We start from the raw sequence: 25036 nt of genomic DNA on the forward strand, positions 1-25036 counted from the left end.
ACAGGATGGTAGTGCACTCTACCAGGTCACAAGCAACATCCATGGATTACTCAAAAATATTCTAGTATCTGAGATATGTAACTAACTTCAATAAATACATTTTCTAAGCAGTGTGTCTTGATCCATGCTGCTAGATCTGATGTGGCACTGGATAATGCAGTTCTAACGTCAGTTCTGGACTCAATTCCAAAGCTCCCTCCTCCCTGGGATATACTGCTTGGGAGTAACCTGAAGTGGAGCATCCATAAGAACACAACTCAGAGAAGAAGAAAAGGTTACTCCCTCCGTGCAGTAACTTTTTCTTCAAGATGTGTCTCTCTGTGGGTGCTCCATTACCCACCTCTTTCCCTCTGCTTTGCACTGTTCTCTGTGGGAAGTTTGGATAGAGAAGGAACTGAGCATGGCTCACCTGTGAAGCCTGATATAGCATCGGTACACTGCATGAGGATGTATAGGACACGTGTGGGCCCAACACACACTCAACAAAAAGACCTGTGATCAAGGGCTTGAGAGGCGCATCTGCCCCTGAAGTGGAGCTCCAGTGAGGACACACATTTCAAAGAACCACAGTTACTGCACAGAGTGAGTAATCTTTTCTTCTAGTATATAGAAAACATAATGCATTTCAAAATAGGGATATTTTTTGTTTGCCACCTAAAATTTCATAGAATTGCATAGAGTTTTAGGTATACAACTCCCAAATTAAAGGCAAATGGAAATTATGGGGCAAAAACCCCATAAAGATGCTTTGAAAATGTAATGTTTAGTATTCCAGTTTTTCTTTTACTATTAAGTCTGTTTTAGTTTCCAGTAACTTTATGGTTAAACTACTTTTGCTGGCATGTCCTTATGAAAAAATATTATTAATGCTTATGCAAAATATTCAAATATTTCTTACAGACTTTCACTATGTTTTGGGAATCTTATTTATGTATTTAAGAGAAGGCCTGTGAGTTGGAAAGTTTGGATTTGGACTCAAAATGAAATTTCCCACAAAATCCAGGAAACAGGGAGGGAGTGGGATTAGAGTTTTGGCTCAACCCCTTATAGAGATGATAGCCATCTGCGAAGTCAGGACCAAAACTTACCCAGAATTCAAGGTTTTCAGATCTGGAATTCTGATTTTTTTCCATTTTTAGTTTAAGTAGAATTTCCCTGTAATATTCAAATTATATTAAAATTACATATTGACTTGATATGTGTTTCAGATAGTTTGTGAATATGATGATACTTTAAGCAGGAGCATATTCAGTCACTGACAATACACTAGTTTGATAGTTTAGTGATAAAAGGCTTTTACAGTTAGATTAGAAATACTTTGGCACAGACTTACTGCATATTTGGTACCACTATTCAGTATATTGCTGTACCTATTGTATTTATAGTATACTTACACAAAGCCAATATTACTATACAAAACATTTCCTTAGCATAAACACTGTTTATAAACTCCTTGTTATATGATATTGAGTTTCCTGGTCCAAAGACTTTGTCCAGTTCAATAGGATGGCAAAGGGTTTTTAATGAAGCCTAGTTATAAGTCTAGTTTTATAATAGCTCACATATCACTGTATCAAAGTTCCTTTTTTTCTTTCAATTCTGTTACACAGACCATATTTCTAGAGAAAAGGTCTTTTATAAAGAGAATAAAGCATCTGTTTACTGCTTTTATTGCTGGACAATTCATTAATGGAAATATGTAGACAAACTAGATGAAGTACTGAGAAGAGCAGTAAAATGGTTAAGGAGCTGGACAGATTGATTTACAGAGATAAGTTAAAAGAAATGTATATGTGACATCTAGAAGGAGGCTAAGTGACATCTAGAGGGAGGGACATGATAACATATCCAAATACTCTAGATGAAGAGTGCAAACTTCAGAGAAAAAGGGGAAATTCTCATGGGCAAAGAGATATAATTAAGAGTAATGGGATGAAATTCATAAAAGGAATATTTGGGTAACATAATATGAGAATTTGCTGACTAGTGAAATGTATTTGATTGTGCCACAGAGACTCTGTGGAAGTAGTACAAGGCCCTATTTCTTAGAAGACTGGGCAAAACACTAGAAAATATATTTTAGAGCAATCATGAATTGGCAAGAGGATGGACTAGTTGACCCTCTAGTACCTTTCCATCTCTGAAGTCTGTTTCTTAGTGATAAATCAAGAATGGGTGTAGCAGCTAATTGTTGCTGTTGTTTATGGCTTCAGATCTTATTGAACTGCATTTCTTAATGCCATAACATCAGGACAAATCTCTCCTAAGTCCTCAAAGTATATTCTACAAGAGGAAAGGAAGTTGAACCATTATTAATTCTAGAAATATCACATTACTTGAGATCTGTTTGTTACTGCTGGGATCTCTTTACATACTTTTGGCCCATTTTGATCAAGTACTCCTGCAGAATTTTTATTCTTTAATTTAGATGGTTAGTCTTGCTGGCACGTTCTTAAGATATTGTATTTTAGTCTTCAAATATTAGGGAGGGAGTAGAGTTTAAAAATCTCCAATTGAAGAAAACTAAATTAGAACTAATTGGAGCTTTCTCAGTATGAAATATCTAAACATCCACGTTCGCTTGCTTCTTTACACAGCAGATCTGAAAGGCATTGGACTGAGGTGAGATGAAAATAAAGCATGTAAAGAGGCAAAGATTCTTTATGAATATGTCTGTATATACAATAAATACTGATGCTTAATGCACGTACTATATCAGAGTTTGCAACAGTTTTCTCTAAAACTTCATTCCAGTCATGTATTTCCACATGTGGCTTTTTGGAGGAGATTACTTGTTAATGTAATTCCATTTATAATACAATGGGCACACTATAAAAGTTTTTATCGGTTCTACTGATATTCACCATTATGTGTATTAAATATGAAATACCTCTCAAACAAGTAAAATCTTTGAAAATTGGTAGTAACATTAAGTGTAACTATAGTAAATACACCAGTTTCAATTTTTTTTTTAAATGTATCAGAGCTGAGAACCTATTGGTTAGAGCAAATTAAAATGGCAAAGATTAAAAATCCTTCAAAAATGATGACTATATGCTGACATTCCTTTAAATTCAGTAAAATTGTGTGCTAGAATGTTACCATAGCTTTGGCTTTCATGTAATGTACAAACATTCAAGAAAATTCATACTCTTTAAAATACTTTATCACACTGATAAAAAGTCTAACAGTTTATATTATTAATATTTTGTTAGAATTTTGAGATTTATTTTGAGAGAGGATGAATCAGGTAATTTTTAATTGTCAATTTGGGTTTGTAAATTGAAATTCTAAAACTGAACAAACAAACCCCACAACATTAGCCTGCTCTACTTTTCCACCTGCAAACTTAATATTTTTTAAATATATTTTAATCTATTTTACAAAATATAGTGCTTAAATCACAGAAAATAGCCATCTGACATTTAAATGTCAATATGTATTTATTTGAAAAACTGTAGTTATGACAAACTTTCTCTCTGGCAGTTTCCTCGGGAGTTAAATTGTTTCACATTGAGATAATGAAAATAAGGCTGTGGTAGTTTGATCAGTTTGTAAAAAGCAAACAGTAATTTGCACTTAATGCTATCCCATGGATTAGGTGCAATATCTTTGAAAAATCTAACATATTGTATGTAGTATTATGTGAAATGTATGATTAAAGATTTATTTACACATTTTTGCTCAGTATATTTGCACTGTTTGGGTTCATTTTCAAAGAGACCCATTCACCAAACTTGAATAGAACAGAATTAATACAGTATGTGCTATATTAGCAAAGTAACACACAAGGGAGAACCTGGATAACATAGTTTATTTTATTGTGTCTCCCTTTATTAATGTCGACCTTCTCCTGTGGTAATCATTACAATCTGGAAGAAGAATGAATGTTAGTAGAATGACCTTTCAGGAAACAAGTCACCCGGAAATGACCATAAGTTGGCCAGTCAAGTTTCTCATCTTTTTTTTCCCTTCCCTCCTCCCCTCAGTTTTTGGTAACAATGACATCCAAAGAACTTACTGCTCAGGCACTAACATTTCCTCCTGCCTCTCAAACTTGTTATATTACTTTTTGAATAGAGTATGTAGGTGTCAGGAAAGGTAGCTATGACAAAATGTCATAAAGGTGCCATACTGTAAATTAATATAGTTAATGGAGGTGCTCCTGAGTGTCTCATTGACCCAATACGAGGCGGATGTGGAATTAATGGATGCCAAGGGATCAACCATTTAGAAACAGAAAAGAAAAAAAAGAAAGAAAGAAAGAAATGGCATCTTAATATCTTGTTGTGAATTATATTAGAAAAGTGAAAACGTCTGTGTTTGATTTGATTTTACTGGTAGGCTATAAAATGGTATGCTCTTAGCTAAACATATTAAACAGAAATGTCAGATTTGATGCAAGTGATATACAATTATGATAGTGTTAATAGTGGTCTTCTATCACCCCAAGACATACTTTTAAAGTTTAATTCCTAAGCAGCTCGGATTTGTCACAAGCTAGTAAATTAGAAAATGTGTTTGGGGATGTTTTCTCATACAAAGACACGAGGCATATAATACTATTAAATATACCTTAGGGTTTTAGTATAGTTATTAAAATAAACTAGAGATCACATTTATAGACATCAAACGTCTGTTATAATATTCATTTTACCATTTTTTACACTCTTTCATAGCTTTGCTGCATCATTCTTCATTTGAGAAGAGCTAAACTACTAGGGCTGCTTGAGGGGTAGCTGGCTATTAAGTGATAGAAAGCTAACCTGTCTTATTAGATGTGTGAATGAAAAGGGAGCAGAGGAGGTTACCAGCTTCTGAAATGTCAAGGCGAACTAGACAGAAATTACTTCAAATGGATTTAGATCACTAGAAACCCTAGTTTTATTAACTCTTTCAACTCTAGATATTTATTTTGGTAAGAAGTTATACATGACAGATTATTCTATCTGAAAAATTTGTTTAGACCCTTTGTTGCATTTTGGCAATCATCGAGAAGCCAGTATCTATTCCTGCATGTGTTAGTCTATTCAAAAGTATACTTCAGTTGAAAAAAATACAATGAAGAACATATTAGTAAAATAAATATTGTAATAGATATATAGATACTTTTAAAAAGTCAATTTTTATTTCATGTTTATGTTTTGTGTCTGTTCCTCCCCCCACCCCACATTATCCCCATTTGATACCTACATAAGCTGGTATAGGTTTTAGGGAAGCTTTTTGTGTTACAAAATATCATGTTTGCCATTTTATACTAATCTATATAGGTTCATGAACTGTTTGAAAGTGCTGTGGTTTAGGAAGAAAATACTTTGAGATTTGGCTCTAATCGGCATTTTTACCCTGTAATGGTGGCTTTTCTGAAAAGATTAGCTCCTTAAACCATGGCCACTTCGAACAGTGAGAAACTTCATAGCTTGGTTTGAAGCAGCCTGTCCACAGAAAGCATCGACAGACAATAGGTCCTGGGGTATCTAGAGCCACGGATTCCAACTACTGGTAGATATACCGTTACTGATCCTTCAGATGCTTTCGACTGGTATTCTAAGATGTCACACAGCCTGCCTTAAAGATGAGCTTCTTCACCAGTGCTCCCTTTCCACTGGGCAGAAATTGGGGTTTATAGCAGTCCATTATTTGATGGCAAATTACAGAATGCATACAAATGAATGAGAAACAGGAGACACTGTTAGTATACCTCATGTCTCTCTGTTTGCTCTAAAGCCCATTGAAGTAAATGAAGATGCTTGTATTCAGTTTCTTTCTGGGTGATATATATTTGACAAAATGTGACACGGCACAATAGATCCAAACCTTGTGATTGTAAAGTTTGATATGCACATCTAGGAAATAATCTGATCACTGTTATAGTTTTATGAAGTTACAAGATCTGTAATGAACAGAATGCATGTTCAGACATGTCTCATTTGATTACTATTTTACTTTGGCTAGATATTAATTAGTGTTGTGGTTTTTAGTCTAATTTGAATCATACTGTTTGTCATACAGCATGAATGGTATAAAAGAACCAAATAAATTGTTCCACTAAAATACTTAAAATTGTTACGTAAATATTCATATATTTGTTTTTTAATGGTAAAACTTGAAAGGGCCTTCTGTGCTTTAACTGCTCTATTCTCTGTAGAGTTGCGGATCAGATTTAATTAGATACTTTAGTGTCTGCAGTGATTTTTTTATGCTCTGTGTGTCTGCAGCCTTTGAAAAGACCACAAAGAGATTAAGGTTTCAGGTGCTGTGTCATCAGTTTTGATCATGTTACACAACTGAATGCCCTAATGCTTTTAATAATGTAATTTAGTGAATTTAATCCCTATCTAGATATTAGAGAAAAGATGGTGTGCTTTAAAGCTATAGCTTTTTCTATTATTGCAATTCAGTACCAGCTGTTTCAATAATAGGCATCTACAAATTGAGATATTTATGATGTCAAAATCACTGCATTTCAGCATAGGACTTCCATCAGAGTATGATAAACTTCACAGTAGGCACTACTTAAATATTATTATCAGCTCAGATTTGCTTCCTTTTTACTGAGCTTTCACAATTCAAGTTGCATGTATTGAAATTTTCAAGACATTTTGCCATACTGACAGCTTCCTTTCCATATATATTTGACTGTTTCTGACTACAGAAAAGTCCACTCACCTGAAACTGTTTTTGTTTATCATTGTCTAATGAAACTGCCACCTTTTTCCCCCATAAAATTCTGTGTTATATTTGCTAATGCAATGGATAATATGAAAGGAAAATAAGCAAAGAAAAATTAGGATTAAAAATATACCCTTGCTTTCCATGAAGATTTCACAGGTTCTTCCTTTTTAAAATAGTTTTGTTAAACAGTACTGGAAGATCTCTGATTACATTCTAACATATTTAATTTAACAAAGGGTGAGAAGGTAGTGCTCCTCCTAACTCATATTATTTAGTGAAACAAGATTGAGGAAGACAAAACTGTTCACTGTACTATAACAAAATGTCTGCTCAAAGTTAAGTACAATAAAAGGATTATAAAAATTCTTCCTTTAACATTTCTTGTCCACAAAAATATAAAAAATGCAAGAATGATTTTGTGCAAATGGGAAAGATTATTTTTCTTATAAAGTTATTGTGTGAGAAACAGACATTCTGAAAACTTAAGTATCATACAGCTGTTCTGTACATATGCAAGGTAACACACTATGCTTTCTCTCTGCCAGGAGTTAATTCCAGAGTTTTATTACCTACCAGAGATGTTTGTCAACAGTAATGGATATAATCTAGGAATCAGAGAGGATGAAGTTGTTGTAAATGATGTTGAGCTTCCCCCTTGGGCAAAGAAGCCTGAAGACTTTGTCCGGATCAACAGGATGGTAAGAGGGATTTTAGTTAAGCTTTAGTAACAAGTTTAGTGTTTTAACAAGCTAACATATCACTGACTTTTCACCTCTGCAGAACTAGGGTTAAAAATGTAAGAAGAAAAAGTGGGGGAGGAATTTCCATTCAGCTCTTATTTAACAGTACTCTTTATTGTACAATGATTTGCCTTTAATGAGGACCAATAATGGAATTGTAAATGCAGTTATTTGCTCCCTGAGGAGAAGGCAATTTGATGGGCCTCGGACAATGTAAAATGTCCTGAAGAATTAAGAGCCTGATCCTGCAAAATACTGAGCATTTCCTTGAAATAAAGACAAAGGGAGTTGAAGGTGGATCTTGCAGAAAGTACTCAGCTCCTTGCATGATTTGACGCTGTTCAGTTTCCATTCAAAAGGAATTAATTATTTGTGCAGGGATACTGAGCTACTGTGCCAACTACTATATTCTCTGAACAGATTTTGCAGAAGTACCCTTCCACACAAATCACTAATAAGTGTGCAGATTTGTAGCTGTGAAACATCTTAATCTGTAATGTATATTTTGTTTTGCATAAAGGTATTTTTCATTAAATTAACATACTTTCAAGGAAAAAAATATAGGGGTTTAAGAGGTGACTGTTTGTTCTTCTCTGTTTTAAGCCTTGGCATGTCACCTTCTTGGTGTCTGAGAAATTATTTTGGAGACAAAGTAGATTGATTAATAGTATTGATATATGAATTTATGCTTTTTCATGAAATAATAATAGAACTTTTAGTGGTGCATATTCAATAGTGTTTTCCATTACCTAGATCTGTGTTTTCTCTGCATAAATGATCAACACTTGTTTACATTTTGCAAGGCTGTTCATAACAAATCCAGCTGTCAAAAAATACAGTCTGACCTTTGACACACATTTTCCCCTAGAATTAAAATGATATGTTAAGTAAAATTATTTATATTTATTTGATCTGTCCATATTAGAATGTTTTCTTACATATGTTAGTTGGTTAATGATAAAATCAATAATAAGATATATTTTTAACATTTTAGAAAAAGGAAGTTATTTCATACACTACACCCCAGGTCCTCAACAACTTAATTCCTGACTATTTTATTGAAATGGATTTGAATCAGAATCCCCATTATTTACCTGTGCCTCCAGATTCCCTCAATATATGCATGCCCAAGAAGTGTATATAACTATCTGCTTGGACACCATTGCCTAAAACATCTTTGTTGGAGGAATGTCACTTCACTGGATTATTGACGTTACCAATGCTGCAATTTAATTCCTAGAACTATATCTTTTATGGAACATGCTTCCTGGATTCACATAAAAATAGCCCTAGAAAGTTCAAAAGTATTACTGTGTATTAAAACACCTATCAGTTCAGTAAATGATGATGTGTGGGATGATGTGGGATGATGATGTGTGGGATAGTCTCACTAGGAAAGTGATGGAAGCCCCCTCACTTGTGACATATAAAATATCACTGAACAAAACACTAGACACACCTGAAGGAGGAAAGTCCTGCACTGTTCAGTACATAGTAAATGGTATTTTCCTTCTAAAATGCCTGACTATGATTTTTTATTTTATAGACCTAGTTATTGTAACATTCTTTATAAAAGTAATACTTACCACAGACAATGGCAATATATTGGTTCCAATCTTAATCCCACTGAAGTCAATAAGAGGGTTACTATTGACTTCAGTGGGAGTGGCAGCAGGTCCATTTTCTATTACTCCTTACTGAAAGAGAATAAACAAACTGCTACCTTTTGGAGAAAATAATTAGATAATTAGAAAAGTATTAGATACACACATTATTCAATTATTTTATAAATAACTTTCATTCTTTTATATTGAAGTGCATCTCTCCTTTTATATGTTTAAAGGTGTAAAATTTTAAATAGGGACAATATGTGATGAGAAACAGTTTGAATGTATGCATGAAGCTCTATGCTGCTATTTTGTTTCTGCTTTTGTAAAAATACCTTTAGGGGTTCTCGCTGTAGAGGTTTTATGCTGGGATATTTATGGCTGTTGGAAAAAACAGCTGTTTGCATGAATTTAAAATATTGTGTTTATGCCCTTTACAACATTATGCATTTAATAAAGGATTGGAGCTAAAAGTTAGAAACACTTTCCAAACGTTAGGCTTGCAGAGCAAAAAAAAAGAAAGGAAAAAAAAACTGTTAATCCATAAATCTGCTCAGACTACTAGATAAACTGATTTTAGCATTTGTATAATAGTTGAATTAGGGATTTCAATTGATTGAATACTTATCAGACTCCTCAATCCAAGAATTATCCAGTTCACATGTCATCCTATCCTACCAGTCTCCTCAGACTTTAGCATTCTACAAAAGCTAAGATTCCACAAATCCATACCATTTTAAAGATAGCAGGCCACTAGTCCTTCCTTGTCCCTATTTGGCAATAGCACGGCAGGAAATAGTTTTGGGTAACAGGTGGAGTTGCCAATGATAATGGAGAAGAATCTTTATTCAGCCTAAGGTATCTCAAGCCCCAAGATATACAGTTCAGTCAACCAGAAGTACCAAGACAGCACATTAATGAAATTTACAAATAATACTAAGCTGAGAAATGTAAGAAAAGAATAAAAAGGGGGATAGAGAAGTTTGAATAATGGGCAGAAAATACACTTGACATTCATTGTGACTCATCTGTGCGTAGGATAGCCCACCTGAAAAAAAGTCTGGGAAGGCTGCAAAAGGAGAGCAGATTATCCCAAACTGATGGCTAACACTGCTGTTACTTTCACCTAACCAGTCACAAACAGTGGTTCTGATCCCCCAAACTGGCTATCAAGAAGCTAAAAACAAGAAGCTACACAGCCCCCTTTATTGCATTTCAGTCTCTGGCCCTCAGTTAGCAAATAGATCCAGTAAAGAGATAAGTTATTTAAACTCTATTTCCTTTACCAAAAATGTTCTCCTGATCCCCAAAAGGTCAGGCACATTACCAAACCAATATAAGTTTGCATCTTACCCAAAATACCATGCTGCCAGCCAATCCTTTAGTAACTAAAACTAAAGGTTTATTATAAAAGGAAAGAAACAAATGAGAAGAGAAATGCAAAATGGTCAAAGCAATCCAATACTTACAAATGACTTTATAGCTCATATATATCAGATTCTCAGCAGAATTGTGGAGTAGGCTTGTACACCTCTTGTGTATATCCAGTACTGGGAAGGCTCTCAGTCCTTTGTTTCACAGCTTCAGTTGTAGATGCGTTAGTCTGGAGGTTGGAAGTAGAAATGAAGACAAGATGGGGAAGGTGCAGCTGCCTTTTACTTCCCTTTGTCATGTGGCTTGTCCCAAAGACAGCCGCACAGCACATGGCATGGAAAAGCCTAAGAATCCCATCCCTAGGCATGTTCTTATATGCCGTGGTGACTCATAAGGTTTAGCCCCTAGGTTCTTCCACTGGATTCATTTTACCTTTGAGTTCCCTTGATGGGCCATTAATCAGGCTTAGTGCTGCTGCCATCCTGTCTGGGGTGTCACCCAGAAACAAAACACAAGTTAAAATACAAATATACCATACATATTTAGAACTTTTAATACAAAATTGAAACATACGTATAAAAGTGATGATCAAACTTAGCGAATTATAACCTTTTCAATGGTACCTGACAAGGCATATCTCGTACGAATTATTGTAATTTTGCAACATTTATATCAATAATATCATAAATGGTCACTCCTAATCCAGGCAGCGTCTCATTCATCTTAGAGGGATAAATAGATATTCAATAGCAAGGAAAAATCAGGTAAGTAATAATGCCAAAAGGGAGTTGGGGCATGATTATAAATAGCAAATTAGATATGCAGTTCCATTCAGCACCAAAAAAGGCAAGTGCAATTTTGAGCCCTGTATTTGGAATCATTATACATAGAGCACATAGATAGTCCCTTTATATGACTCTGGTGAGACTGCAGCTGGAATACTGAGTTCATTTCTGGGCAACTAAAAGATAGAAGGATATTTACAAATTTAGAGGGCATTCAGAGAAGAGAAACAATGTGAATGAGGGTGGGACTATTTAAAGAGAATGCGGAGATATTTAAAAAAAAAACTACCGTAAATGTGTGTAGTGGGCTAACTAATAGCTAAGGTGGGGAAAACCATCTATAATGGTATCAACACCAAGGAACTTGGAATAATAGGATTGAGTTTAGAAAGGGAAAAAGCAGATGGATTTTTCAGAAAAACTTCTTGATATTGAAATCCTATTAGATTATGAAATGAATTTCTAATGCCTCTGTCACTTGTTACTTATAAAACTAGATTAGTCAATGTACAAGAAAATATACTGTAGAAAACATTTCTGAACTCAGAGGAGTTGAAGGAGATGCTCTAATAAGTCTTACGCATCTTTGCTGTCTGATTCTAAGGGTATTTGGATTGTTCAGCAGATTTATTTTTCAAATTGCCCATCTCTAGCCCAAACCTTTGGCTTGTTTTACAAAAATCTGTCTAAAGAAAAATATAGCACGATGGTGGTGCCAATATCTCTAAAATGTGGTAAGCTTGCCACAAAAGCTGGAGTTTATTAGGCTTAGCAGGCTTAGCAAAATGGGTACCGTACATATTTACAGGGAAGCCACAGAAATCGGGTGTCTATTTCAAGACATTACGAGCCTGATCCAATGCCCATTGAAGTCATTGGGAGTCTTTCCATTATGTTGGATTGATCCTTATGGGATACCCCAAACCATAGTGTGGGTATCTAGTATTTTCTAGTTGACAGCATTATAGATAGTTATATACATTTTGCTCACTGTAACCATATATAAATTATATGTATGTGGACAGGAACACTTATCTACAAACTGCGTATGCATTCATAGATTGTTAAAATAAATAAAAATAAACAAATCAAGAGTTTCAGCATTACACACACAATTTGACTTGGAGAGTTGGCTCCCATTTAATCTATTGGTTAATAGGCTTTTTTAGAGTTGGGAAATGAGGGGGGTTTGGAGGTTTTTTTTTCATATTTAATAAATATATGTACCGTGGTGGAAATGGCTTTCCATTGAAAGAAATGCCATAAAACTTGTGAAAATTGGTCTCATTAGAAAGCTTGGAAAAGTAATTAACTCAGGTTACGTTTAAAAGCTGTAATGGTACATTCTAAAAGCACTCGATTTATACATCAGGGATTGTTGTACCAGTTTAATTTATCCATACATAGCTAGACTGATTACTACGGACTTACTCATGAAACATTAATAAAGCATTGTGTTCAATGCTAACATGATTATGGTCTGACCTCAGTGATGTCACAGAGGACAGAAGCAGTAAGTGTCCCTGATAACATTACCCTAATGCTGGGTTCATCAATCATAATCTACTAGTTAAAAAAAAAAAAAAAAGAAACTTCCACAGATGTGCATCTGTAGTCTTACTCAGCCTCTCAATCCCAGCAGATTTATGGGGGTTCTGAGAGCCAGAAATAGAACATATTCAGCCAGTAAATCAGGCATGTTAAATTGAGGCAAGGAATTCTACTGTGAAACATTGAAGCAAAGCCTTTTTAATAACCATTCTGTAGTTTAAAAACAAAAGATGTGATCTGCTGCAATTCGCATTAATTATAATGATATTTTGATGGTTGAACATGCATGTTTTACATTACAAATTATAGTGTTGCATAAAATGCATTTACTATAAATGACATTTTTAGAAAGGCCACTCGGTGTCTGGTTTTTGTAATTCATATTTTGTTACTGTTATATATAGTCATACTGTATATATTTGTTAGTAAGGATGAATGTTCATCTTTTCTGTAGAATGATTTATATACATATTTTTGGCTAATATTTACATTTCTGAACCATTGCATGGCTACTCAGTAACTTTTGTACTCTTTCATAATTAACAGACATTTAATATAACATTTAATATAATATATACATATTGGTGCGCTAAGGTTTCGATAGATAGGGTGATTCAGTGCCTATTGTTTATCTGTTGATAGGGGTTGACAATACTTTGCAGTGAGTAAATAGAACATGAGAAGATTTTATTTTGCTTTGGTGTGGTAGTTTTTTTGTTTGGTTTTATTTTGTGTTATTGTCAAGATTCTTACTTAACACAAAGTAAACATCTAATTCAGAGTGATTTAAAACTAAATATAACAGCTGCAGTCATATATAATTATTATTGGAAAAAACACATTTAATATAGTAAAAGAAGGCAGTTAGACACTTCTAACTAAACTTAATATATAGAGAGAAACATTCAGGAAACATCCTCCTGTGGAAAGAGATGATCCCAAAATATCCTAAATGCACTGAATATAATTCTGCTCCACTATTATTAGACAATCATCTTCCTTAAACAATTAATTCTGGTCAAATTCCAATATGTTTCATGTTTTAAGACCAGAGAAGAGGAGGTTACTATAGTAATCAAGAAAAGAAGTGGTTGGGGGCTGAACCTAGAACATTATCTGTGTTGATGGAGAGAAAAGTTTGGATCTTAGAAATGTTGAGTAGGAGGAATCAGCACAATTTGTACACCACTTGGGTGTGCCCCATTAAAAAAAAAATCTTCTATAAAAAAGAACAAAACATGAAAGAAGAATGTGACGTAGAGGTAGAATGTCTCCATTTGAAGATGAAGCTTCAATCATATATAGCAGTGCCCCAAACAAATTTAATTCCAGAGCCCCTCAAATAAAATCTCAATTTGTTTCTGTGTATTTTTGAATTATGGATAGAGAACAATCTAGGTAATAGTTGGTTGCCATTTAACAGTAAACATCTATAATAGTTGTTATTCATTGCTATGTTCCTGTTAAACAAAAACTATGAAAATTTTGTTAATTTTTAAAAAAAATGTATTTACTTGTATTTCAGGCTGGAAACACGCGTGGCAGTGCCAGCTATAAAACAATGATTATGCTGAAATGTCTCTTGAAAATTGTGTTATATTATAGTAAACATGACATACTTTAAAGATATTTTATTACCTTTGTGTACATTGGTAGAATTGTACCAGTAAATTATTGATTACATTAACACAGAACATTCCCATTTGCATTTACACAGAAAATTCCCTCACTCTATTTTACATATCCTCCAGGAAACTGGCACACATATTGTTGATATTACATACATAGTGAGTTTTCGAAAGAGAAGTGGATCATGGGTTTGGTAGACCAAATTAGGGGAAGGAGTTTGTGTATAGTCAATAGCATGAGTAAAGCTGAAGTCCAAAGAGAGGCAGACAAACAGGGCATCAAGACTGATATATCAGTGGAAAAAGTCATACCTAGGCCATATCCAGACTTCAAAGGGTTGAAAGGATATCTGAGGTTTCCAAAGGACACCTCTGTTGTTTGTCACAATCATTTCAATAATCTGTACCAAAAAGGGAAGATTGCAGGGCAATAACTTGAAGTTGAAATTTCCAGAGTCAGTAGTACATTTGTTGAGCAGGGCACTAACACCTGCATGTTCAAGGGAAGTTGTAACCCTGCCTCTGATAGAGTGACATTACTAATGTCAACCAACAATGGATCTAGTACTTCCCCACTTGATTATATTATACATGAATTCAGGTTGCAGGCTGACTTGCCACACAGCATCTCTAGAAAACTGAGCAGAATTCTGCTCTGTATCATCTCTTCCAGACATTGATCTGTCACCACAAAAATATCTAAACAAGCTAGGTATTCAAGTGCTGACTCTTAGGGCAATGAAGTTGTACATGACATTATGAGTGTGAAGAATTTTCTTTATTTGGTACTAATTATTACATGAACTTTTCTAACTTAAAGGTATTAGTAGTAAAACTGAGTAATTTTTTAAAAAAATAATCTATTTGCCAAAAAATACAGTTTCAGGGTGATCAAAATGTTTGTGAATTCAGGTCAAATTCAGCAAATAGTTTCATCTGAATAAAAAAAAGTGGGGAACCGAGGTAATTCTGAAAAGATCTAACAATATTTCACTAAAAATTAACTAGATTTTGGGGGGGGGGGAAGGCTAAAAAACTCTGAAAACTAAATTAAAACATTTCATTTTGGGTCAAACAAAATGTTTCACATAGTTCGAACCAATGTTATTTCAGTTTTTTGTTTTGGTGAGAAAAACTGAAAAATTGACATTTTTGATTGATACAAAATTTATTTTTTTTCTGAATTTTTCAGATTGGCACCAAATCAAAAAATCTATTTTTGCCCATCTGTAATTAGTAGTAGAATGATATTACTATAATTCAAATTTATATAAGGTGTGGTAATGTAGGGACATCGAGACATCCAATGACAATTGTGTGAGGAATTGTTTGAAAACTTACAATCCTTTGGGAACTCTAAAGTCTCTAATTCAAAATAATGAAAGATTCAAGTCCTCAAAGATCTCCCACAAGCTCCTACCACATTTCATCATACAGAACTTTAATAGGATTTTTCACATACTATGTACAATAAATATGCTTGTTGAATTAAAAAAAAAAAAAGACAGAGACGTAAGACATGAAATTCATTTGTGCTTCACACAGTAGAAAAGTTATTAAAGAACAATTCATCTATGTGAAAATATGACCTCATCAAAACTGCCAGTGTTGGAAAGATCTACTCTGGAATGATGAGCTGCTGATTAAGTATTGGCCATGCAAGTTAAAAGTGCCTCAGAGCAACTTTTAACATATACACCCAAATTTTCCAACAATGGTGGGGAGGGGAAAATATTAGAGAAGTTAATATGTCAAGTATGCTTTATTTGGCCAATTCTTTCCTTTTTATACTTGTACTGTCCCCTATTTAAACAGCCGCTGCTGCTTTCACAAACCTGGTCAATTTCCCGGAGATGATCACAGGGGCAGTGAAAGAATTTTTATAGCGGAGGTTCTGAAAGCCATTGACCAAAACTGTAAACCTTGTAAACAGCTACCCCTCTGGAACCTGTATATAATGGAAACCACTTCAAGCCAGGGTGCTGCCACACCTTGAGCACCCCTGGATGATAAGCATATATTGGAGGAAGAAAAATAGCTGTTTTGCTTACTTTGAATGAAATGAACTCTTAGTATCACTTTTTATATACATTATTTTGTTATTAAATAAATAAGGTGCAAATACAAACACGACATAACCTTTTTAAAAATTTTAAAATGTAGAACTATCAAATAGGGAGGAGGTAGGGAAATTTGTGATTTAAATATAATTACATACAAAATATCATGTTAAATTAATGTTATTTATGTTGCAAAGTCAATCACTCAAACATTAAGAAATGCCAGATTTATGGATGCCTGTGCAACCTTAATATTATCCCCTTGTGTATTCATCCTGTGCACTGAGTGAGGCAAGGAAGCTGTGGAAAAAATAGCATGTTATCAGACTACACCCAAGAAGACAGAATTAAGATTGCATAGCTAATCTGATGTTTGGGTACTTGACTTTGCAGCCTAAATGACATTCTTTTATTCTATTTTTCTACGTCATTTCTCTTGTCCCTGTGCTTGTTGACCCCCTCAAAGGATTCTTACAGAATGGTTAAGCATGATTTCCCTTGCCAAAAGCCATGTTGACTCTTCCCCAACAAATCATGTTCATCTATGTATCTCATAATTCTGGTCTTTACTATCGTTTCAACCAATTTGCCTAGTACTGAAGTTAGCCTTATCAGTCTATAATTGCCAGAATCATCTCTGAAGCCTTTTTAAAAAAATAAATAAATAAATTGGTGTCACATTAGCTATCCTCCAGTCATCTGGTACAGAGACTGATTTAAGGAATAGGTTACATACCAAGTTAGTAATTCTGCAATTTTATATTTGAGTTTCTTCAGAACTCTTGGTTGGATATAATCTGGTCTTGTTAACTTATTACTGTTTCATTGATCAATTTGTTCCAAAACCTCCTGTATTGACACCTCAATCTGGACAGTTCCTCAGATTTGTCACCTGAAAAGAATGGCTCAGGTGTAGGAATCTCCCTCACATCCTCTGCAGTGCTGACTGATGCAAAGAATTAATTTAGCTTTTCCGCATAGCCTTTTCTTCCTTGAGTGATCTTTTAGTGGCTCCACTGATTGTGTGGTAGGCTTCCTGCTTCTGATGTACTTAAAAAATATTCAGCCACCCCTCTTTTATAGCCCCCTTAACCCTCATAAGGGAGGGGAGTGGTGGCAGGGTCCCAGCAGCAGCATGAGTAGAGTAGGATTGGAAAGGGGGAGGGCTGACAGCAGCCCCCTGAGTATATAGAAATGTATGTGGAATTACCTGCACTGTACAATTTTATCTGCTGGGCACTCCCAGGTATTTAAGAATAAAGTTTTGGCCTAATTAAAACCACATCCAGTGCTTCCTGTCCTCCTGCCAGCAAAGCCAAACAAAGGAAAGTGTTAAGCAACCTAAATATAGGGGATTGCTGCCAGCTCCCCCTATAATTAGTGATTAACTGAAAACCTAATATAAGTGTTTAGTTAACAAATTATATTGTTGCTGGATTTATTTTCAAGAAATTAAAGATGATTGTAGGTTTTTAGAAGTTATAATTTGAGCCTGTTTCCTTTACTAAACTCCAAATCAGTAAATAGCTTCACTTTTAAAGCTAGCCAGACACATTCAGACAGATAATGACACAAGTCATTGAGTCGTAGCTATATGTAAAAAATTTGCTTAATGTGGCCATACTAAAATGTTGCATTTTGAGAAGCTGGACCTAAACCTATTGTGTTCTTGCCCTCGAAGTTATTTTCTTCAGGAGATCCTTCAGATTCATATTCTGTATATAGAGTAATGAATAAAATATTCTAAATATTCCACAGAAAGACTGAAACAGCAATAAAACAAAGTGCAAAACATTCTATCCTCAAGCCACCTTCATTTCTGTCCTATGATGTTCATAACTGGATAATATCAATGCTGTTTCAAATTCCATATAAAATTTAAAGATTATTAGAATAAATCAATGCGGCGTTTTAATGTAGGCAACAGCCTTATCACAATGATTTATATTTTTCACTGCTTTAGAGCTCCATATCTAGGTTTGGGCAGAGAGAGAGAGAGACTGAAAGTGTGTACTGCCAACATATAGCGCAACACTAATCAAGAAGCAAATGTGCTTGCTTGAATAACCTTTGCAATACCTTTGCAACCTTTGCAACCTTTGCAATACCACTAATAACATTATTTTCTGTGTTGTGTAGATCTCCAGGCCTAACTGGAAATTGCTACAGATCAGTGGGTCTCCAACACCCAAACACAGTTTCTAGCATGGGATTGCTTGACTTAGACCAGGGCTATGACATTGCAGAAAAGATTCCCTAGCACCAAATGACAGTAGTTGTTTGTTCAAACCGTGGCCCATTCTAGCATCAACAACTCTTTCAGATACAGGCTTGTTGAGCTTTATCGTATGACTTTCACTTTCCTGTGGTATTTAAACTATGTTTTGGCAGGTTTGGTAACGGATAACAGTTTCATAAAGCTCTGTACATTAACATTTTTGGCAAGGACAAGCCACAGGCCTTTACTGGAACTACAGTAGTGAATGTAAATCACATATATAACAAAGAATGGTTATGAACTGAATCATCAGATCTAAATCTACAAAAACTTCCCAGTTCTGAATTTTGTGGCTCATGTATGTTCTTATAAGTACAGTACACTTGATCTGAACTCCCTTTAATTTTGTAGAAGTTTGCATCTGTATCCAAACTTAACATACTTCTTTGGGTCTTATAAATTATCCATCAGAGATACTCCTTAGAGTTTCTCTCCTTCCCTTCACACAAACTTCCTTTCCAGACTCCATTCCGGGACTACTCTCATGAGGTGAATCTTCGTCAGGAGGCAGACTCCCCCCTCCTGTGAGGGGCAATAGAATGAATGCCACCTCAATATCAAGGAAGAGGTTTCTATTCCTGTTACATCTTGGTCCGCAAAAAAGATGGAGACCCATTCTGGATCTTCAACAATTGAACATTTTTATTCTAAAGTGAAAGTTCAGAATGGTTCCATTGGTATTGAGGAAACCAAACTACAGCTCCAGCGAGGCACCATGGCAGGATATACAAATTGAAATATTTTGTTTTTTGATTGTTTTTGACAAAAAATCAAAATTTTCAACAGAAAGGAGACAACTATTACAAAAAACATTTGTTTAGTTGAAAACACACTTTTCCATCAAAAAATAATTTTGCTAGAAAATTTTTGACCAGCCCTAGTAACTGGTACAACAAATCCCATTAACATAACATTTAATCCTTACATATACATTAAGAACCTGTAGAGGAGAATTGCATATGTTTCCAGATAATAGCCCATGGGCAAGCAAGATAAGTGTTTTGCTTGTGGAAAGAAGTCAAGGGCACTCTACGTCTTCTTTGAGCCTTTCAAAGCTCCCAACGTAGGCAGTGACACCTAATAGAGGTAGAAGTTCCTCTATGATGGAGGGACCTAGCTCAACCTTTATTGCTATCCTCACTTCTGTGGCTGCAGTTTAATATCTTCTCCTCACCACTTGTGTTGTGCAGAGGGGTTACCAGTCATGACCCATCTTTCTTCTATTGTACAAATGGTGAAGTGGGTATGGTTTGTTTTTCTTTCTTTCAGAGACTATTTATAAAAAAGGGCCCTGGCTCAGTGAGCCACAACCTCCACTTGGTGTTCAGAAACATCTTATTTTCTCTATAGAACTGTTTTAAACTAATACTGTTTCCCATTTAGGTTTAAAAGTAATTAGAGTTGGTTGGAAAATGAACTGGAGGGTCTGGATAGCTTTGCTCATTTCCCCTGTTTTCCATCAATTTTTTAGACAGGTGTCCAAGAAATTTATTGGACAGCTCTAGAATGAATTATTAAAACAATCATAGTTAGACAAACCCTGTATCTGAAAAGAAAATTAACTTTGTATAAAACTGCATAAAATAAGAGTAATATCCTTTAGTTTGTTTCACAGTATAAGTAGTTTAGTGGTTGTCTAATGTCTGTTTGAAGGACTTCAGGCTGTAAGGCTGAACAAGAATTGTAATGCTGTAGATTACCATTTCTCTAGGCAATAAGAAAAGTGAAGACAGAATGTAAGCATGAAAATGTGAGAAACAGAATTTTTTCCCCTGACTTTGAATTTTATTTCCAGGCACTGGAAAGTGAATTTGTATCATGCCAACTTCATCAGTGGATTGACCTTATATTTGGCTACAAGCAACGAGGACCAGAAGCAGTGCGTGCACTCAATGTTTTCCACTACCTAACGTATGAAGGCTCGGTGAATCTGGATAGTATCATTGATCCTGTCCTCAGGGAGGTAAGCATTTACTATTATTTCATTCTAAAAGCTGCTGTCATCTCCCAGGCATCAATTGATCATCTTTTTCAGTTAAAAAAAATCTTTTTTGATTTGATTATATTGACTTTATTCAGAATTTGGGATCCTGGGTGATTCCAAAACAGGAAAGTCAAGTACGTTTAAATCTGAGGTGTAGATATTGGGCTGTAGTTTCTTTGCAAGGAAGCACTTTCATATATAATACAGTTAATAAACATTCCATTTATTATAGTGCAAGGTATGCTCTACAAAATGAACCATCTTTAAAATTAACATCTGATAGATTCACTTCGTAAAACTGGAAAGTTGAAATAAAAAGATTATTTTGCATTGTGATCATGAATGAGAGGAAAACGCCTAATGTTTCCAATCAGATAATGCAATAGAAATTATGTGCACCAATAGAACTACGGTTTACAGGCAGACAAATAGAATTAGTTCACATTACTTTGATTTTCCTTTTTGTAATGTGCAATCAAATGCTACTATCAAAGGAGGTTTTTAGATTTAATTTGTTGTGTTTTGGGTTATTTTTTTTGTGGGGAGTGGTTTTTTTGCTCAAATTTGTTTACACTAGCCATCTGAGCAGAATCATGTTGCTATCCTCCTCATGTGTGTTTTGTTTTCAGTCAATGTGCTTGATTTCAGTAAAATTATTCAGAATTATTGCTATAAATATCATTCGTGCATTGGGTAAAATGATTAAAAATTAGGTGAAAAGTGTGAAGATACAACAGCTGCTACATAAGTGCTGCTGTGATGAAGCTATACACACAATCGTCCATTCCCCCAGATATCTACCATCTGTTGTATGCAAAACAGTAATAATTTATACACTACCAGGCTTTGGAATTGGTTTTTTGTTTGTTTGTTTTTTTGGGAAGAAGGCGAGTTGTTTTTGTTTTTGTTTTGTTTTGGATTTTTTTGTTTGTTTTTTGGAGGGGTGTTTTGTTTGGATTTTGGTTTTTGTTTTAATCCTGAAGACAAAAAACTAGTAGATTGTGAAAAAGAAAGAGCCACCAAAGAAACATTTGGATTCCTGCAGCCTAATTTTCTCTGTTTTTTTTTTTTTTTTTTTTGAATAATGCATTTTAATATTTTTTTACAGTTTAAATGGCTAACCAAGAATAGAGACACTAAATAAAAATCTGACCATTAAATTCTTAGAGGTAGAATTTCAGACTGTGCACTTTAAGGACCAGATCCTGCAAACACTTATTCAAATGTCTAATTTTAAGCACATGATGAGTACTACTCAAAGTGCTTAAAGTTAAGTACCTGCATTATTGTTTGCAAGATCCAGAGACTTTGAGCACAATTAGAGGCAATAAAGTGGAGATCTGCATAATTTTTGAAAGAATAAATGAGGTATCTATGCAATGAAATCAAAGGAATGCAATATTTAGTAGTTCAGTACAACTAGTAGCTATGCAATAATAGAGGTAATGCAATACTTAAGGCCCTGATTTGCATGGACAGACCTCTGTCTGACTTCAAGTGTCTGCCCATGCCGGGTGGTTTGTAGGATTGAGGCCTGTGTGCTTTGCTTAACATCTTGTGACATGATGAGCATTTTCAACTCTCCCGTGGGCTTAGTTACATGCACAACTTGTCATCAGGATTTTTTTAAAAACCAGGGAAATGTTTTTGTGCTCCCACATGCACATCTAACCCATGCTCCCTTAGTCATTAACATACATGTCTCTCTCTTGTGCTTTTCTTTATACTCTAGTCTAAACCACTTCTAGCGATTCCATTTTCTTCTTCTTTTCACACACAAGAAGAACCTTTTCAAGTCAAAGCTTATTTTTAGTGATACTGAGAGCAAAATGTTGTTCAATTCAAAATTAAAAAAAATCTGACTCCTTCAGTTCCGCATAAATAGTCTGTAATACCTGTACATGTAATGTACCAGCTCCTCTGGAAGTCTTCAAACACTAATCCTGCTCTGTATACTTTGCAGAGTAAAAATAGCTTCTTGTTCACTTTTTACCCATATGTGATTACACATACAAGATCATTTGAAATTATACAGACAGATATGAAGCCTTTTCAGATTTATTTGAATTATAATTATAAATGGTATAGGAGTTCTCTGTGCAATAGAAAGGTGTTGATATCTGGATAAGTATTTATTGGTGGTTCAGCGTGGACGACATGTTTCTATTACAACTGCACGCTTTAGTTATGATTTGCATTCTTCAGTAAAAAATATGGGCTTTTTATATTTCTAAATTATTTTTTTCTTATTTTTACAAATGATTTTAATAGATAGCCCACAGAACAAAATATAAGCAAGAAGATCGTCTTAAATGTGTTTAAACCCCATGAAATATAAATATACAAACACAAAACACTAGAAAATCCTATGTATTTTACCACAGCAGGTTGTGAGCTGTTGTGTTTGATATTTTAACTTGGTAATGCTTGAATATAAAAGAGCTTTTTAAAGAAAAGTTAAACATTTTTAATACAATATCTACTCTTAAAAGTCAAGATATACCAACAATTCCCACACCACAACATCTGAGGTACTCTCATTATTTCATTTTATAAATATTAGGAAATACTGAGTTTTTGTGCTGCAAGGAGGAGGTTGGTGATCAGAACTCAACATAAGGTATGATTTCAACAACTGTCCATAACTTTTAGCTGGAAATCCTGTCACCTGTTATTAGGGAAACAGACTAGATTATTGTGGTTGCCTCCTCCAACTGTGGTCATAATAGGTCTCAAAACAGACAAGAAACCCACCAGTCTCATGCCAGTGAAATGTGGCCTCAAATAAATGTCCCTTAACCAGCCCCTAACTTACGGGCAGAATTGGGAATGAATTTCTAATCTTTATCATTGTAAAAGTCAGGTCTCCATCCAACTACATAGAAACAAGTCCTCCCACGTGCCAGGTGGTGATCAGCCAAAACCAGAGCATTCAAGAAAGCCTGGTGGATGTCTAGCACCTCAGGTTTTAGCCCAGTTGTGCTGCCATTGATCATAAAGCAACATAATCGACACAGGTTGGCCGAATAAGATCATCCATTACTGTCTGGAGCAGGAATGCCTTCCCCACCCCAATGTCAGTTTTTCCACAAATGAAAGGTGAGAATAGCAAATCAGCAGATTGGTGGGGGAGATAAAAACCTCCCAGTTATAAAAGGGAAATAAATCTTCCTCTCCATCCAGCTGGGGGTTTAAATCATTCTTTGTCCTGCAACCCCAGGTCCTGCCTTTGTGGAGGAAAAAAATATATCTTCTAGGTAAAAACACATTTGTGTTCACAAAGAGAGAACCAGATCCCCTAATTATCTTTCAGTACAGATGTCCCAAAACCTCAAATTTGAACACCCCCAAATGTTAAAGGACGATTCAAAATCCACACCCAAATCCATGCCCCTCTCTGTCATTTAGGAACACAACCAAGTTAGCACTCTGAAAGTCACCTTTTGGCAATGTTCACTCTTATGAAAGTGCATTAGTGTCCCAACTGACCTATAGTTGCCAGTTTGTGCACACAGTGGAGGTATACTATTTTCAAATTTTTGCTACTTTGCAGAAATCCTGTCCTAGCAGCCAGCTTGAGTGCCTCAGTCGAACACTGGGGATGGCTTTCACAAGGGGGACTTGGGCGCTGTCATGCTCAGCATTACAAAGCCTAGCTTTTAGGTGCCCTGCCACCAAGTGGAATTCACAAACCTGAGATGCCCAGGCCCTCTAGACAAGTCAAGGAAAGAGTTAGGTGTCTAAGAATGGGCTTTACAAATGACATCATGCTAAGGGGAGAGCTGCCTGAGCTAACCCATAGGAAATGCCAAGGAGAAAGGGGTGAGGCCTACACCCCACCCATCAAAGAGTGTTAGGTGCCTAACTCTGAGCCAAAGGGAGGTGCATTTCTCCACTTGGGATTCAGCCATGAACCCTGGAGTTAGGTGCCTAAAACAGGTCTGCACTTTGTCAAGAAAATCCAAGGCGGGGGAGCTGGCTCTCTGCACCCCTTAATAACTTTTAGCCTAATGATTAGACCACTTACTCAGGATGTGGAAGACCTGTGTTCAATTGCCCTTCTACAGAGCAGGGATTGGAACTTGGATCTCCCTTTCTCTTGGAGGGTGCTCTAACCACTGGTCTATGGGAAATTTTGTGACAGGGCTCTCTAAATCTCTCCAGCTGAATCTTTTCCACTATGTATAAATACTTCAATAGTAATTAGGCCAGAGAGAAAATTAGAATGAATCTGTAGCCTAGAGTTTAGGGCAGTCTGCTTGGAGATGGAAGAACCCATGTTAAAATATTTGCTCCACATCAGGCAGATGGGTGAATTGAACCCCAGGTCTCCTGTGTAAATGCTCTAACTACT

At 35.3% G+C, this 25036-nt stretch overlaps 1 protein-coding gene across 8 annotated transcripts in view; it reads left to right on the plus strand.

Moving 5' to 3' along the window:
- NBEA (neurobeachin) overlaps nucleotides 1-25036 on the plus strand; it is a 748678-nt gene that overhangs the window by 659261 nt on the left and 64381 nt on the right. For all 8 annotated transcript variants that reach the window (XM_067562991.1, XM_067562985.1, XM_067562986.1 and 5 more), the window contains 2 exons: nucleotides 7221-7373; nucleotides 20494-20661. In XM_067562991.1, the coding sequence (XP_067419092.1) occupies nucleotides 7221-7373; nucleotides 20494-20661 (321 nt within the window). The remainder of the gene's footprint in view (nucleotides 1-7220; nucleotides 7374-20493; nucleotides 20662-25036) is intronic.

This window comes from Emydura macquarii, unplaced genomic scaffold (genome assembly GCF_026122565.2).
Source record: "Emydura macquarii macquarii isolate MOO-44397 ecotype Brisbane River unplaced genomic scaffold, CSIRO-AGI_Emac_v2 contig_2473, whole genome shotgun sequence".
NCBI classification, from domain to species: domain Eukaryota; kingdom Metazoa; phylum Chordata; order Testudines; family Chelidae; genus Emydura; species Emydura macquarii.